General features: G+C 36.2%; 1 protein-coding gene across 1 annotated transcript; it reads left to right on the top strand.

Moving 5' to 3' along the window:
* The first annotated feature begins 5,999 nt into the window (after positions 1 to 5,999).
* LOC127879847 (putative transporter SVOPL) lies at positions 6,000 to 15,047 on the top strand. The gene is made up of 6 exons (XM_052426933.1): positions 6,000 to 6,095; positions 9,548 to 9,641; positions 10,418 to 10,611; positions 12,143 to 12,232; positions 14,150 to 14,263; positions 14,753 to 15,047. Exons 1-5 carry the CDS (start codon positions 6,000 to 6,002, stop codon positions 14,228 to 14,230), a joined length of 555 nt encoding a protein of 184 aa, XP_052282893.1. The 3' UTR covers positions 14,231 to 14,263; positions 14,753 to 15,047.
* Positions 15,048 to 17,160: the final 2,113 nt, after the last annotated feature.

Raw genomic sequence — 17,160 nt, 5'->3', positions numbered from 1 at the left:
AAAACAGAATATCTCCTATTTTCACGTTAACGTAAAACACACCAACACCCTGGCATTTTAATGGACGACGGTCCAGTTACGAAAGTCATGCTCCACAAGCATATTGGACTTACCCTTTCAGAGAATGTAAAATAGACAATTCATATCTGTATCATGGTTTACGTGGCAGCGAATCGGCATCCTCAGCTCCTTAAAGGGTTTATTATATCGCAAAAGCCGAGAGCGCATGTATCTTTTATGCATCTGACCCCTCTTGGAGTATGGCGATGTCGTGTGGGACAATTGCTCTAATGAACTAAGTAACGAAATCGAGACTGTCAAAAACGAGGCTGCAATGATCTTTTTTGGCGCTACCAAATTATGTAGCCTTGACCGTCTCCTAATGGATCTTAAATAGGAATCCCTTGCCGACAGAATAAAAGAAAATCATAAATTAAGCCTCTTTTATAAAATGAAGAACAACATAACCTTTTCATACCTTAGTAACCTGATACCCGCACAGTCCGATCGCCCATATTCGCTTCGTAGTAATAACGATATTCCGGCAATGTTCACAAAGACTCAGCTGTACGGGTCTTCAATTTCCTTAACTATCCGGTTATGGGATTCTCTTCCATCGCCCACACGAAACGCCACTACGGTAACTGCACTCAAACATAATCTCACAAACAGAAAAAGCACAAGATCGCAAAATCTTTATAATATCGATCATCGAAAATCGCAGATCCACCCAAAGACATATATGTATTGATAGGTCTTTTATCCACCGCTGCCGACTTAGTCTAGGTTGAGGTACTCTAAACTACGACTCTAGCCGTAGAAGTATCACTAACATTCCTCTTTGCCCCTGTGTTGCAGAAGAAACGCCATCCCACTACTTATTGAAGTGCCCAAAGTTTGATAACTTACGTAACTCTTTCCTTTCAAATATGACGTGTCAATTGACGCTAAACAATCTAGTATTTGGAGATTAATTAATTTTTCATCCTGCCCAAGCCTTCGTTGCAGCAACAAATCGCTTTGACACAAAGACAGTGGTTCGGAAAGATTCCCCTCCCCCTGATCCCCTATAGACCAGTTGACGAGTGACGTCACGCACACCTGCAAATATTAGACTCCGCCCACTGGTTGGAAAAGAGGTGAAACTCATATAAGCGCATATAGAAAAGGTTGAACAAATCATCGTTTTATTGATAATCATGCACTATATCAAATATAATTTTACTAACTATGTCTGAATAAAACATGAGCGTGCAAGGAAATGCATTTTTGGCACGATTATATTGTTGTTATTATTTGTTAAACTATAAACGAACTCGGGAGTGGAACACAATTTACGAGTTCGGTATGTGGTTACCATAAACGTTTCTACTTGGCACATCTTCGCAACCATTTTTTAGATACAATATTCTCAGATATTGAAATTATTTCTGAATAAATCAAATTTAATGAACGAACACAAATAAGGATGTAAACAAACAGCAAATAGATCGACTTCATGTACGCAACATATAGTAACTGATTTGAACATTTAAGCCTGTAAAAACCTACCACATTAAATAAATTCTGTTGATAAATGTAATTCTTTTTATTTAATTATTCACACCAAGTTTGACACTCTTTGTTTCAGCGTTTTTAACCCGGTGTTTTATTGCACCTTTGTTCATCATAAACCGATTATCTCGTTATGATCGGATACTGTCCAAACAATTACAAAGAACACATGGTGTCATACATCCAGGGACCTATTTGGGTCCCTGAATAAACCACATGTGGCATACAAGTGTCTGGTCATTAAACACAATTTATGATACCTCCATGTCATCTCTTGGCATATTGAGCGATCATCTTAGCAACATTTTAAAGCCAAAATACGAAACAGTGTTCCCAAGCGTTTTTTACTATATAAATATAAGAAAACTGCCCCCCCCCCCCCCACGGCAACCAGGTTATTCAACTGACCGGAACCATTTTCGAACTCAACTCTCGTATCAAGGAAACATATGTTCTGACCAAATTTCATGAAAATTGGGCCAAAAATGTGACTTCTAAAGTGTTCACATGTTTTCACTATATACATATAGAGAAAAAATGCCCCGCCCACTGGCGGTCATGTTTTTACACCGATCTGGACCATTTTCGAACTCGTCCAAGATATCAATAAAACCACTGTTTTTACCAACTTTCATGATGGGCAAAAATTGTGACTTCTAGAGTGTTTACAAGGTTTCTCTATAGCAAAATAAGGAAAACTGCCCCGCCCACTGGCCGCCATGTTTTTCAACGGACTGGAACCACTATTGAACTCAACCTTTATCATTAAGATAAACATTTTGACAAAGTTACATGGAGATTGGGCATAAAATGTGACTTCTACAGTGTTTACAAGGTTTTTCTTTTTCTTGACCTAGTGACTTTGTTTTTGACCCAGCATGACCCAGTTTCAAACTCGATCAAGATATCATTGGGACAAATCTTCTGACCAAGTTTCATGAAGATCGGACAATAAATGCGGCCTCTAGAGTGTTTACGAACACATGTGGACGGACGGACGGCGGATGGACGACGGACAAAGACCGGTCACAAAAGCTCACCTGAGCAATCAGGTGAGCTAAAAATCCTGGTTATTATTTTTCAGGATTTATTGAAATATGGCTATTTGAAGTCAACGATGCAGGGATTTGTACCATTATGAGCACTTTATTAACACATTTCTTTAAAGGTATGCCAGTGAAAAAGTTTTTGCACCGAAAATGGTATCAACTTTTTCAAGCACGTCCATCTTTTTACATCATATTGAGTTTCCGGGGGTGTACTAAATTGAGTTGTCCAATATATGTTACAACATCTGAAACTTTCTAAGAACTTTACAGTTGGAAAATAGTAGAGTCAATCAGAAGAATTTCATTAACGTCTCCTTTTAAATTTACACAATCAGACCATTTTTATTTCAAAAGAATCAACACATAAATATTAATTATTGAGAAGTTGTTTATGCATTGTAAGTTCTTAATAGTAAAGAACATTTTAATAATTTTATTTAAATGAGCTCCATAATTCCTTGTAAAGAGATGCATGTTTGAATGTCATAGTGCATATTGTTTTATGAATTAAATTTTTTGCTCATATATCTTTTGTAAACACGCTACAATTGTCAGTTCTGCGTTTTAATTAAAACAAAATCAATACTTTTTGTGTGTTAAATTGCTGTAAGATATTATGCACTGTTGAATAGATGAAAAAATAATGCGTAGACAATCATGAATGGTCTCTGTTGGAATCATGTCATATCTTATAAGGGAAATGTTAAATGAGTTTTATTATAATTCAAATATAATTCTTAAAAAGGGCTGATAAATCAAGTGAATTGTTGTTTAATTGTATTATCTTTATTTCCCGGAGTTCTCATAATCTTTATTTCGCGGAGTTATCAAAATAACATAACTATGCAATCTAAACAGATTGGTGATGGCAAATCATGGTTAATGAATCTAGTATGTACACTCATTATTTATGTTCAATTCTAAAAATAATTCCGTGCTAACTATACATCTCTTTTAATAACAAGATGGGGAGGCCCATATATATAGGATTTTGACAATTCAAATGATGAAATATTTAAAAAGCATTTATATCTTGTTAATAAAAATAAATTATAATATGTCTACTTATTTAACGTGCTCTATCAGGCCTTTTCCGCCCTATGCCACGGGTCCGAATATTGGCCCCATTCCCAATGCAAATCTGATTTTTTCCCAATTAAAAAGAAATCCAAATTCAAAAAAAAAATTATCTTTTTGTAACCCTTAAAATATATGTTTACCTGATCCAGTGTAGAAAATAGAAAAATATTGCATAATTAAATTATCTAAAAATAAAAAAATAAAATAATTTCAAAGCGGCGCAATAGGGGGCATTGTGTTTCTGACAAACACATCTCTTGTTTTTTTCAAACATGGTTAAAAAACACAAATATTTATTTTAATTATTTTATTTTTGATATACCATCCAACCATCCCACCCAAGAATCCCCCCCCCCACACATTTTTATTTTATTTTTATTTTTTTTTGCATTTTTTTGCATTTTATGAAGATAATGTAATAAATGACCACACCCTCACACTATACACCCCTCTCCACTCCACCACTCCATCCTTTGTGGTTGAAATTAAGATAGGTCCCTACACCTTTAAAAAGAAAAATAGATGAGCGGTCTTCACCCGCAAGGCGGTGCTCTTGTAGTTTAATGTTTGATTAATTAATTACTTTTGAAACCTTGGACAAAATCTTTTGATGATAGAAATAAATGCTCTGACTTTTCATTTAAAAGAGGGAACTTATGTAGATATTCTTTGATTTTTCAGATTCAAGCTCATGTATACATGTATATCTCTTTAAAACATTAGAATATTAACACTCAGATACACGTTTTTACGCCTTTTTGACTCTTTTAGAAAATCCAATCTTATTTTGGACCTTCTTTTACTTGATTCAAGGTTTAAAGACTTCATTTCAAACCATGAGGTATTGATTTTACATTTTCAGTAAAATGTTTAAGAAATTAAAAGTGTAAACTTAAGCGACTTTGGAGAACACTTCATTTTTATTCAACACAACTTTTATTCTTATTCTACTCACAACTTTAACCACGAATCATTAGCTCCACTGGCCAAAGGCCAGCGGGGCTTATGTCATGGTCCTGTGTCCGTCGTGCGTGCGTCCGTCCGTGCGTCTGTGTGTTAACTTTTCCTTTAAACATCTTCTTCTCCTAAACTACTGGTCCAATTCTGATGAAATCTATCAGGAATGTTCCTGGGGTGAACGTTTTCAAATTTGTTTATATTATGCCCCTGGGGTCTAATATGACCCTACCCCGGGGGTCACAAAATTGAAAAATTGTTATTTTGTGAAAACTTTCAAAATCTTCTCGTCCAAAACCATTGTGCCTAGGGCTATCAAATTTGGTATGTAGTGACATCTAATAAACCTCTACCAAATTTGTTCAAATAATGCCTCTGCGGTCATCTTTGACCCTGCCCCGGGGGATCACATAACTGAATAAACGCTTATAAAGCGCCTGTTTTGTGAAATCTTTAAAAATCTTCTCGTCGAAAACCATTCGGACTATGGCTACCAAATTTGGCATGCAGTTACATCTTATAGTCCTCTACCAAGTTTGTTCAAATTATGCCCTTTGGGTCAAATTTGACTCTGACCCGCGGGTCACAAAATTGAACATTATAAATGCTTATGTCTTGCTTATTTTGTGAAAATATTCTTTTCATTAACTCTAGGACCTAGGGCTACCACAGTTTGTATGTAGTGAGATATAGTAGTCCTCTACAAAGTTTGCTATAATTAGGCCCCTGTGGTTAAATTTGACCCAGCCCAGGGGGTCACAAAAGTGTACATGTGCTTAAATAGGGCCTATATTTAAGTATTTGCACATGCCGAGAAAATTTGTTTCAGACTTTTTTCAGCAGTGGAGCGATATTGGACCATCATGGCCCTCTTGTTATTGATTGTTTTGTGTTTGAAATGAAATAACCATCACTATTTGTTAATGTATAAAACTGAGGAAAGGAACCTTACCAGCTAAGCTAATGTTTCAATCTCACGAACTTAAGATGTTTGTTACTTACTGTATCTTGGAAATACATTCTGGAATATATATCTTTTAACCATTTTAAAACAAGGGAACCCTTAGACTTTAGAGCTTTTTGTCGATTTTGATGATTCAAGTTCGTTTAAACATTTGAAGCATATAGTCGTATACAGACTTATATTTAATAATAATTACTGTTAGGTACTTTCTTCATAAATTTCAGCCAAAACAGGCTTATACTTTATGATTATTATTAGCTAGCATTTTCTTAATAAATTTCATTGAATGAAACTTTATTTTATGTTGATTTTTTAAGCATTTTCTTTACAAATTTTAGTCAAAACAGGGAAGCCCCAGAGACTTGTTTTCTTGCATGTACTGTGTAACGACCCTCATGGTATGGATTCTGTGGTTTGGGACAGCCCTCTCCTACTACGGAATGGTACTGGCCAGTGCTGAAATCCTGCAGATAAAAATGCCAACCAGTCGGGTGAGTACACGCAGCTTAATGCATTTGTGTAAAGTGTCATCCCAGATTAGCCTGTGCTGTCTGCACAGGCTTTTCAGGTACGAAACGTTCCCCTTTTGTGGTTTTGTATGCCCCCGGATCGAAAGATCGGGGGTATATTGTTTTTGGCCTGTCTGTCTGTCATTGTATGTGTCTGTCTGTCACAAACTTAAATCTTGGTTAAACTTTTGCAATAACTTTTGCAATAACTTTTGCAATATTAAAGATAGCAACTTAATATTTGGCATGCAAGTGTATCTCATGGAGCTGCACATTTTTAGTGGTGAAAGGTTATCCTTCAAGGTCAAAGGTAAAAAACCCAATTGAAAGCGGCCCATTAGGGGGCATTGTGTTTCTGACAAACACATCTCTTGTTTTTGTTTACAGCAAGTCACTTCTAATCGAAGATCCAGTTAAGGTGGAAAATGGCATCTCTGATTAGTCAGTGTGGACTGCACTGGCTTATCTGGGACAACACATTATGTTCATATACTTATCCTCATTTTGCCTGAGCTTGGCTCATTTAGGATATCTGGTGTGAAATAACATTACCTATTAATTGATTGAAATGGCACTCTTGGCTGTGAGTCTTTAATTCTGACATGCTGGAAGAGGGGGTCAGTTTTGTTTTGTTGGGAATACTTTGTGAAGTTGCCAGTGAATCAGCAATTAAAACATTCTAAAACTCGGGTAATGTTGCAATTCAGAAAATCTTTATGTCTGTAAAGCTGATCTGTCAAGTTATTCAAAGAAGTTAATGTGACATTCTGAGAATGATTTTATAAAGCTAACCTTATTTTGCATTATTCATAGTGCCCTTGAAAGGCCCTTGCATAGATGGGAGTAGTCAATTCAGTGCTGTGATCTTACATAGCAAAAATGCTGAAGTCTGTAATGAATGGACAGCTGTAGTATTTGTTTTTCATGTAATTTTGAAATCTAAATGATATGTAGGAATGCTATTTAATGTTGTTGAAAGAATTTAACAGTCTCGAAGTTTCTTTGTTTTATTTTTACATTCTGAAGGCTCTTGGTCAAAACACATTACTTGTTATCTTTAAGCACCTCTCATTCTAAGGAATAGTCCATGCTGTGTATGAACACATCGCTTGTTATCTTTAAGCACCTCTCATTCTATGGAATACTCCATGCTGTGTATGAACACATCGCTTGTTATCTTTAAGCACCTCTCATTCTATGGAATACTCCATGCTGTGTATGAACACATCGCTTGTTATCTTTAAGCACCTCTCATTCTATGGAATACTCCATGCTGTGTATGAACACATTACTTGTTATCTTTCAGCACCTCTCATTCTAAGGAATAGTCCATGCTGTGTATGAACACATCGCTTGTTATCTTTAAGCACCTCTCATTCTATAGAATAGTCCATGCTGTGTATGAACACATCACTTGTTATCTTTAAGCACCTCTCATTCTATAGAATAGTCCATGCTGTGTATGAACACATCACTTGTTATCTTTAAGCACCTCTCATTCTATGGAATAGTCCATGCTGTGTATGAACACATCATTTGTTAACTTTAAGCACCTCTCATGCTATGGAAAAGTCCATGCTGTGTATGAACACAGCATTTGTTAACTTTAAGCACCTCTCATTCTATGGAATAGTCCATGCTGTGTATGAACACATCATTTGTTAACTTAAAGCACCTCTCATTTTATGGAAAAGCCCATGCTGTATATAAACACATCATTTGTTAACTTTAAGCACCTCTCATACTACGGAATAGCCCATGCTGTATGTAAACACATCATTTGTTAACTTTAAGCACCTCTCATACTATGGAATAGTCCATGCAGTGTATGAGCATATCATTAGTTAACTTTAAGCACCTCTCATACTATGGAATAGTCCATGCTGTGTATGAACACATCATTCGTTAGCTTTAATCACAACTCATACTATGGAATAACCCATGCTGTATAAAAAATCATTTGTTAACAATAAGCACCTCTCATACTATGGAATAGTCCATGCTGTGTTTGAACACATCATTTGTTAGCTTTAAGCACCTCTCATACTGTGGAATAGTCCATGCTGTGTATGAACACAGTATTTGTTAGCTTTGATCACCTTGAATAGTCCATGCTGTGTATGAACACATCATTTGTTAGCTTTGATCACCTTTCATACTGTGGAATAGTCCATGCTGTGTATGAAACATCATTTGTTAGCTTTAATCACTGTTCATACTGTGGAATAGTCCATGATGTGTATGAACACATCATTTGTTAGCTTTGATCACCGTTCATACTGTGGAATAGTCCATGCTGTGTATGAACACATCATTTGTTAGCTTTGATCATCGTTCATAATGTGGAATAGTCTATGCTGTGTATGAACACAGTATTTGTTAGATTTGATCACCGTTCATACTGTGGAATAGTCCATGCTGTGTATGAACACATCGTTTGTTAGCTTTTATCACCGTTCATACTGTGGAATAGTCCATGCTGTTTATGAACACATCATTTGTTAACTTTGATCACCCTTCATACTGTAGAATAGTCCATGCTGTGTATGAACACATCATTTGTTAGCTTTGATCACCGTTCATACTGTGGAATAGTCCATGCTGTGTATGAACACATCATATGTTAGCTTTAAGCACCGTTCATACTGTGGAATAGTCCATGCTGTGTATGAACACATCATATGTTAGCTTTAAGCATCGTTTATACTGTGGAATAGTCCATAAGCGTGGAGAGATGCTGGTAAATGTTGCCTTGATCAGAAAAAACAAGGTTAAATGCATATTCTTAAAGTGTTCATGAAGATATATCTTCACAGTTTATGGGAGTATATGCAAGTTCAATGTCAACTGTCTATTCTTGCAATACAAACCAACATATGGATTTGAAAATGGAATGTTATATAAAATTATGTAACATTCTCTTTATGGCACTATCATCAAACATGTTTGACATCAGCTTAATTAATAACTACCAAGCTTACGCAATCCTTACAACTCTACTTGTTTTGTTGAAGCATCAAAATTTTGTTTTCGATGTATGAACTGATCTGCACAGATTAATGAGGTTTTCCAAACAGTGTACATGTCATCTGGACATGAAGTCTTTTTTGCCGTACAGCAAAACACTATTTGCAATTTAATATAAACTATTGTTAATTTTAGCGTACTTTTTTTTCTGAACTTTTATTCTAGCTGTTTATTTATCAGAATTTGATTCTCACCGATTATCCAGATTAGCACAGGCTAATCAGGGACAACACTTTTCGCATTTATGGTATTTTTAATAATTAAGGAAGTCTTTGCTTAGCGAAAATTTAGTTAAAGTGTTAAGTTTAGTCTCTTATCAGCGTATGCATAGGCTAATCTAGGAAGGCACTTAACACACATGCATTATGCCCTGTTTTCCCTGAGTGAGGCTCATTTAATGTGACAAGACAATCTTTAATTCAGGTGAGAAGTGCAAGTGTAACCTTCTCAAGAAAGGCGACTACACCAGCATGATTGTCTCAATACTAGGAGAATTCATTGGTAAGTTTACAGCATGGTTGTGTCAACACTAGGAGAATTCATTGGTAAGTTTACAGCATGGTTGTGTCAACACTAGGAGAATTTATTGGTAAGTTTACAGCATGATTGTGTCAACACTGGGAGAATTCATTGGTAAGTTTACAGCATGATTGTGTCAACACTAGGAGAATTCATTGGTAAGTTTACAGCATGATTGTGTCAACACAAGGAGAATTCATTGATAGGTTTACAGACTTGGAATTGACTTGTACTCATGAAAAGTACTGGTTTGGTTGATAACTGCCTGTAACACAGGCAGCAGCTGAAACTTAGCTAAGCAGTTTGTATTGTAAAATTATACATTTCCGCAAAGTTTATAAAATCCCACTGGCACTTTGTTGTTAAAAAAAGTATTACCTATTGTGCTATTGTTATAAGTTTGTAAAACAACCAAACACATTATTATTTAAATAATTTGAAACTGCCAGCTATTCGAAGCCTGAACATTTGCATTGTGTTTTGGGAAAAACTAGACTAAATGCATGTGCCTAAAGTGACATCCCAGATTAGCCTATTCAGTCTGCACAAGCTAATCAGAGATAACACTTCCCTCTTTTGTGGAATTTTTTGTTTATCCAGAAGACATTCTAAAGGAAAATCAATTGTAAACAGAGGGTGGTGTCCCTGATTAGCCTGTGCGGACTACCCATCCAATCTGAGATGACGCTTTACACACAAGCTTAAAGCCAAGTTTTTCCAGAACGAACCTCCATTAATTTGATATGTAACTATTGCAGCCCTTCCACTGCACATATGTCTCATTGATCTCGTGGGACGTCGGTGGACAGGGGCTGTCAACCTGTTTGGGTGCGGTCTTTTCTTCTTTTTTCTTCAACTGCCAGTACCCATGACCGTGTTGACCGGCTTCATCTTCCTAGTCAGGGGTTGCTCTGCAGGGATGTTCAACTTTGTCTACATTTACACATCTGAGGTAATCCTATAAGGCCCGTTCTGAAAAAACTGGGCTTAATTCATCTGCGTACAGTGTTGTCCCAGTTTAGCCTGTGTATTAATGGATTTTCGCTAAGGAAAGACTCTTTAAATAAACTATTGGAAAATGTTCTCCCTGATGAGCCTGTGCAGGCTACACAGCTATTCTGGGACGATATTTATGAGTAAATAATCCCAGTTTTCACAGATGAGACTCATTCACTCATTGAAGGTAATTATTGAAGGTGTAATAAAAATGGTGCTGGAATTTATTTTCACTTACCGAAATTAATTTATATTTTGGGATTTTAAAAAAATTGTCCAAAAATGTAGATGCAAAAATATTCAAACATTACGGGTGTCAGCAAATTAAGGCATTGACAATCGGATGCGGGTTTGTAATATGTACATTGTATTAACAACTAATATCATCTGCTTGTTAAATACCACGCCATATAGTATAATTTACTTATACATATATTTGCACTTTATTAAAAATAATTTCTCATGCTCTTTTGTACAGAAAGTTACTCAATTGCTTGTTTTTTACCAAACGTGTTCAAAGATGATCTTTTGATTGACCGATACTCCAGTAAGAACCTGTAATTAATGCACTTCAATAAAAAACTGAAAAAGTATTAAATCTTTGTTTGCTCTTAAGTCGTAATTTAACACCTTCAACTGTTTTTGTAGTAAAAGGGGTGCATAACATTCTGGTGCGTTTATTATTTGTCACAGTTATCACATCGGGGTAACCATTGTTTATTACCCATATACATGGTTATTTTTCCCAATGATGCAACTGATATGGTCCATTGTCCAAGTCATGCACGTGCTAGGTTTTATGACTATCCGGTCACACAACACATACCTTGTTTCCACTATGGAGGCCAAATTTAATGCTCACATTTGATGAAACATGGTCAGAATGTTTACATTGACAGCACCTAGGCAATGGTCAATGTAGACCACATGCACCCTCAAACTAGTTCACCAGGTCAGATCTCGTTACCACTGTAGAATCCACATTTATGACTAAATTATTTTCAAACATTGTTGGTAAGTTGAATTCACTTCATTTGCATCCAAAAGCTAGATATCTCATGAAAAACATTGTTACCACTTTCATAGCTACATCTATGACCCAACTTATCTGACAAAATATATCTTAATGTGGGTCGAGTTAAGTGGAATACTTGTTCAATCCGTCATTTCTCTGACAATTTGTGTATATTATACTCAGGTGAGCACTCTTAGGCCATCATGGCCCTCTTGTTTTTTTATTGTTTTCAGAAACATGGGTTTTGATTATTTTTGCTTTCACAGCAAGTAAAATTACATTATGTTAGAAGCGCATGATTCCACAAAAATCAAAACTAATTGACAATATTGAAATTACCAAACTCATAAGTATTTCTACTAAAGCCCCATTGTGTCACACCGGTTTTACTGACCATAACAATAACAATAACGTAGTGACGTAGCCATCTATGTATAGAATGACTAAAGCCCATCTTGCTTTCCCCCACCAGGTGTACCCAACCACTATACGAACTCTGGGCATAGGAGCCGCGTCTTCCTGGGCTCGAGTAGGTGCCGTGGTGACCCCTTTCCTAGCACAGGTACCTTGAGAATGCTAAGTTGTGAATGATTTATTTTAACTCTTTTGTGCCCTTTTGTCATAGCTTCAGTGGACTGACCTGGTTTATCTTTGAGTCTCGTTCTGGGAAAACAGGGCTTAATGCAGGTGTGTAAAGTGTAGACCCAGATTGGCCTGTGCAGTTCACATAAGCTATCAGGGACAACACTTTTCAATTCTATGGATTTCTTTTATTGTTTTAAGGAGTTCTCTTTTAACTAAAAACCCTGTCTAGGAAGACATTGTCATCCCTGATTAGCATGTGCCTAAAGTAGCCTGTGCAGACTTCCTGTTTTCCCTGACCGAGAGTCATTCATTTTTTGCGAGCTTGAGTGTACTTAAGGACCAAAGCTGTGCATTGATTTGGTCCTTTTAATTTTATGTATGGTAAAGAACCAGTATTACTGTATTTTGAAGTTAGTGAGATTTTACTTCAATAGATTTTTATACCCCCGCAAACAAAGTTTAGGGGTGTATATAGGAGTGAGCTTGTTTGTTTGTCGGTCGGTTGGTCCATATTAAGTGTCTGTTCTCTATATCAAGCAGTTTTCATCTGATCTTCACCAAACTAAGTCAGATATTGTATCTAGATGATGTCTAGGTCAAGTTCGAATATGGGTCATGCCGGGTCAAAAACTAGGTCACAGGGTCACTTATTGGGTTCTAATCATTGAGCATGGTGTCCACTCTCTAATTCTAGTATTTTTCATCCGAACTTCACCAAACTTGGTCATAAGTTGTATCTAGATGATTTCTAGGCCAAGTTCGAACATGGGCCATGTCGGGTCAAAAACTAGGTCACGGGGTCATTAAGTGCGTTTTAAACATTGAGCATGGTGTCAGCTGTTTTTTGTGAAGATAACATGCAAAATATTCTGTGTCAATACAGCATGAGGTGGTATTCGTCACGTCTTTGACAAAACTCTAGTTATAAAATGACTGTTAGACTAAGAATGTGACATATTTAATTACATTTTTTCTAATCCTAGAATTTTAGCCCCTGTCGCATAAAGAGTTCCATCTTGCACAAAGATTCTATCTCATCAGGGAATGATCTTTGCTGACAGCTTTTAATGCATCACATATAGAAATATGTTTTTAGAAAGACAGTACATCAAACATTAAACTTAATGTGCCTCATTCTGGGAAAACAGGGCTTAATGTATATGCAAAAAGTGTGAAGTCCGCACGGCTAATTAGGGAAGACCCTGTCCGCTTTTATGTCATGTATCTCCTAGTGCAAATCCAAAAAGTGTCTGTTAGGACTGCACAGGAATATCTGGAACAACACTTGATGCTAAAACTAGTTTTCCAAGAGCGAGGCTAATACGTGTTAAATATTCCTGCATGAATCTCTAGGTGCTGTTGGACACTTCCCTCACTGCTGCAGTATGGGTGTATGGCAGTATAGGCTTCATTTGTGAATCTCTAGGTGCTGTTGGACACTTCCCTCACTGCTGCAGTATGGATGTATGGCAGTATAGGCTTCATTTGTGCTGTATGTCTCTAGGTGCTGATGGACACTTCCCTCACTGCTGCAGTATGGGTGTATGGCAGTATAGGCTTCATTTGTGCTGTATGTCTCTAGGTGCTGTTGGACACTTCCCTAACTGCTGCAGTATGGGTGTATGGCAGTATAGGCTTCATTTGTGCTGTATGTCTCTAGGTGCTGTTGGAGACTTCCCTCACTGCTGCAGTATGGGTGTATGGCAGTATAGGCTTCATTTGTGCTGTATGTCTCTAGGTGCTGTTGGCCACTTCCCGCACTACTGCAGTATGGGTGTATGGCAGTAAAGGCTTCATTTGTGCTGTATGTCTCTAGGTGCTGTTGGACACGTCCCTCACTGCTGCAGTATGGGTGTTTGGCAGTATAGGCTTCATTTGTGCTGTATGTCTCTAGGTGCTGTTGGACACTTCCCTCACTGCTGCAGTATGGGTGTATGGCAGTATAGGCTTCATTTGTGCTGTATGTGCAGTATGACTTCCTATAGAAACCAAGGGCAGAGAACTACCAGTATGTATAAGACTTCCGTTTATGCGCCTTTTTTTATGGAAACTTAAGGGACAAATCTCCTACTAACAAAATATGCTGTATGGACCAACAGTAATCATAGGACAAAAATGTGATTCAGTATAAATGATGTGTGTCATCTTAAAGAGCTCTTAAGAGAGGAGCTTTCCTAAAAAATGAATAATTTAGTGCGGGCGAAAACATAATTTTTATAAATAATTGTATAAAGTAATACACTTGTGAAAATTGTTTCATGAATACTTCATTAAAACCTAACCACTAAGTGAGAATAATCTAAAATGTTGTTTAATCCCATCGATCGATTGATGATAACCTAAAATCAAGAAATCTATATTTGTTTCTTCCAGCAATCTGTATCAGTTGAAGTGGATTAGCTGCCTCAGTCATTGGGTATATTTGTTTCTTCCAGCAATCTTTATCAGTTGAAGTGGATTAGCTGCCTCAGTCATTGCGTATATTTGTTTCCTCCAGCAATCTGTATCAGTTGAAGTGGATTAGCTGCCTCAGTCATTGGGTATATTTGTTTCTTCCAGCAATCTGTATCAGTTGAAGTGGATTAGCTGCCTCAGTCATTGGGTATATTTGTTTCTTCCAGCAATCTGTATCAGTTGAAGTGGATTAGCTGCCTTAGTCATTGGGTATATTTGTTTCTTCCAGCAATCTGTATCAGTTGAAGTGGATTAGCTGCCTCAGTCATTGGGTATATTTGTTTCTTCCAGCAATCTGTATCAGTTGAAGTGGATTAGCTGCCTCAGTCATTGTTTATGAAGAATGCTCTCATACAGTAACACATGCCTTCCAATTTGTGGTGCTCAACTTTCTAGAAACAGGACATAAGTAGAGCTGGAGAAATGACTTTATCTTTGGTTATTGTAGCCTCAATCTGGGAAAACCTGGCTTAATGCATGTGCACAAATTGATGTCCAAGATTAGCCTGTGCAGTCTGCACAGGCTGATCAGACCCCCTTTTTGTATACGCTCGATTTTCATTAAGAAGAGACTCCCTTTAAACAAAAAATTACATAGAAGCGGAAAGAATAATAGTTAATTAGTCTGTGCAGAGTGCACAGGCTAATCTGGGATGATATTTATGCACATGTTTAAGCCCTGTTTTCTCCGATCATGGCTCATTTGTAGTGCTCTACAATGATCCACTTCTGCAATAGAAAAGACAGTTGGTGATACGAGAAAACTTTAGTACTACCATTTGCATGATTAAAACTGTAGAATGATTATAGTCACGGTAAATTTCAAATTTAATTCTTAGGAAATTTAATTGTATTGTGGGGGAGATTGATTTGCCAGTGGCATTATAGATTAAAAGCATAAATGCTTAATGGCATAATGTGATGTGCTTGCATTAAAAAGTATTGAATACAAAACTGTTGGTACATATAGTACAGTATTATATTAACAACTATTTATGTAAAGCTTTAATGGTTAATGGTATACTTTGATTTGCTTCTATTTGAAATTTTTTAATACCAAAACTGTGTGTACAGTACAGTATTATATATATAACTTCTTAGGTAAAGCTTAAATGTTTAATGGCTCAATGCAATTTGCTTTTATTTAAAATGATTCAATACCAACTTTGTTATAGTACAATGGTAAAACTATATATACAACTAGTTATGTTGATAACTGCCAAAATTATTGTTAAAAGGAGCAAAGACAACTATTCATTACAGAGCCTGATTTTGGGAGTTTATTGCACAAATGAAAATTAGCAAGTCTGTCTCTAGGAAAACTGGGCTTAATGCATGTCACTAACAAATAACGTCAAAATTAGCCTGTGCACTTCACCCAGGCTACTTAGGGACTACACTTTTCTCTTATAGAATTGTTAGTTTTAAAAAGTCAATTTAATTTAAAATCTATAGTTTAGGCTTAAAGTTTTGGACTGTGCAGACTGCACAGGCTTATCTTGAATGATGCTTCATGCATTAAGACCGGTTTTTCCAGTGTGCAGCTTATATGTTATTTAATACTTGCATGAAGAATTCACATGTGTTCGATATATTGAGAATTTCATGTTTTTACATACTGATATTTGCATGAAGAATTCACACGATATATTGAGAATTTCATGTTTTTACATACTGATACTTGCATGAAGAATTCACATGTGTACGATATATTGAGGATTTCATGTTTTTACATACTGATACTTGCATGAAGAATTCACATGTGTACGATATATTGAGAATTTCATGTTTTTACATGCTGATACTTGCATGAAGAATTCACATGTGTATGATATATTGTGATTTTCACGTTTTAACATGCTGATACTTGCGTGAAGAATTCACATGTGTACGATATATTGAGATATTCACGTTTTTACATGCTGATACTTGCGTGAAGAATTCACACGTGTATGATATATTGAGAATTTCATGTTTTTACATACTGATACTTGCATGAAAAATTCACATGTGTATGATATATTGAGAATTTAATATCTTGTCATGCTGATACTTGCATGAAGAATTCACATGTGTACGATATATTGAGAATTTCATATTTTTACATGCTGGTATTGATAATTATGATAACACATCCTTGCATAATATACTAGTAAAAACCTTTGTTTCGTATAAAAACGACCAATGAGACCAGTGCATTATTTAACAGTTACATTAACATGTTCTGTATATGTGTGATCTCCAATTACTTGTTGCATAATTCTGTTTCTATATTTATCAATATTATTATTTTGTATTTTTAGTGGGTAACTTTGGTCGTCTCTTCTGTAAAACTTTTCCCCTATCAAGTCTGAGCTGTGGGATTGAATATCAAAAACTTATTTGTTGTGATTTTTTATATACTGGTGCAAATGTTGGTATAATGCATTTTATTCGTGAGTAAATGGCAAT

This window comes from Dreissena polymorpha, chromosome 1 (assembly GCF_020536995.1).
Source record: "Dreissena polymorpha isolate Duluth1 chromosome 1, UMN_Dpol_1.0, whole genome shotgun sequence".
Taxonomy (NCBI): domain Eukaryota; kingdom Metazoa; phylum Mollusca; class Bivalvia; order Myida; family Dreissenidae; genus Dreissena; species Dreissena polymorpha.
The sequence above is the reverse complement of the archived record's forward strand: the minus strand, read 5'-3'. Positions and strand labels throughout refer to the sequence as shown.

What these genes read in the sequence shown, in the direction of transcription:
- LOC127879847 (XM_052426933.1), top strand. Translation starts at nt 6,000, where the DNA reads ATGGTATGGATTCTGTGGTTTGGGACAGCCCTCTCCTACTACGGAATG. An exon ending in AATACTAGGAGAATTCATTG is followed by an intron (nt 9,642 to 10,417) that starts GTAAGTTTACAG and finishes TAACTATTGCAG; the next exon opens with CCCTTCCACTGCACATATGT. An exon ending in TGACCCCTTTCCTAGCACAG is followed by an intron (nt 12,233 to 14,149) that starts GTACCTTGAGAA and finishes GTATGTCTCTAG; the next exon opens with GTGCTGTTGGACACTTCCCT.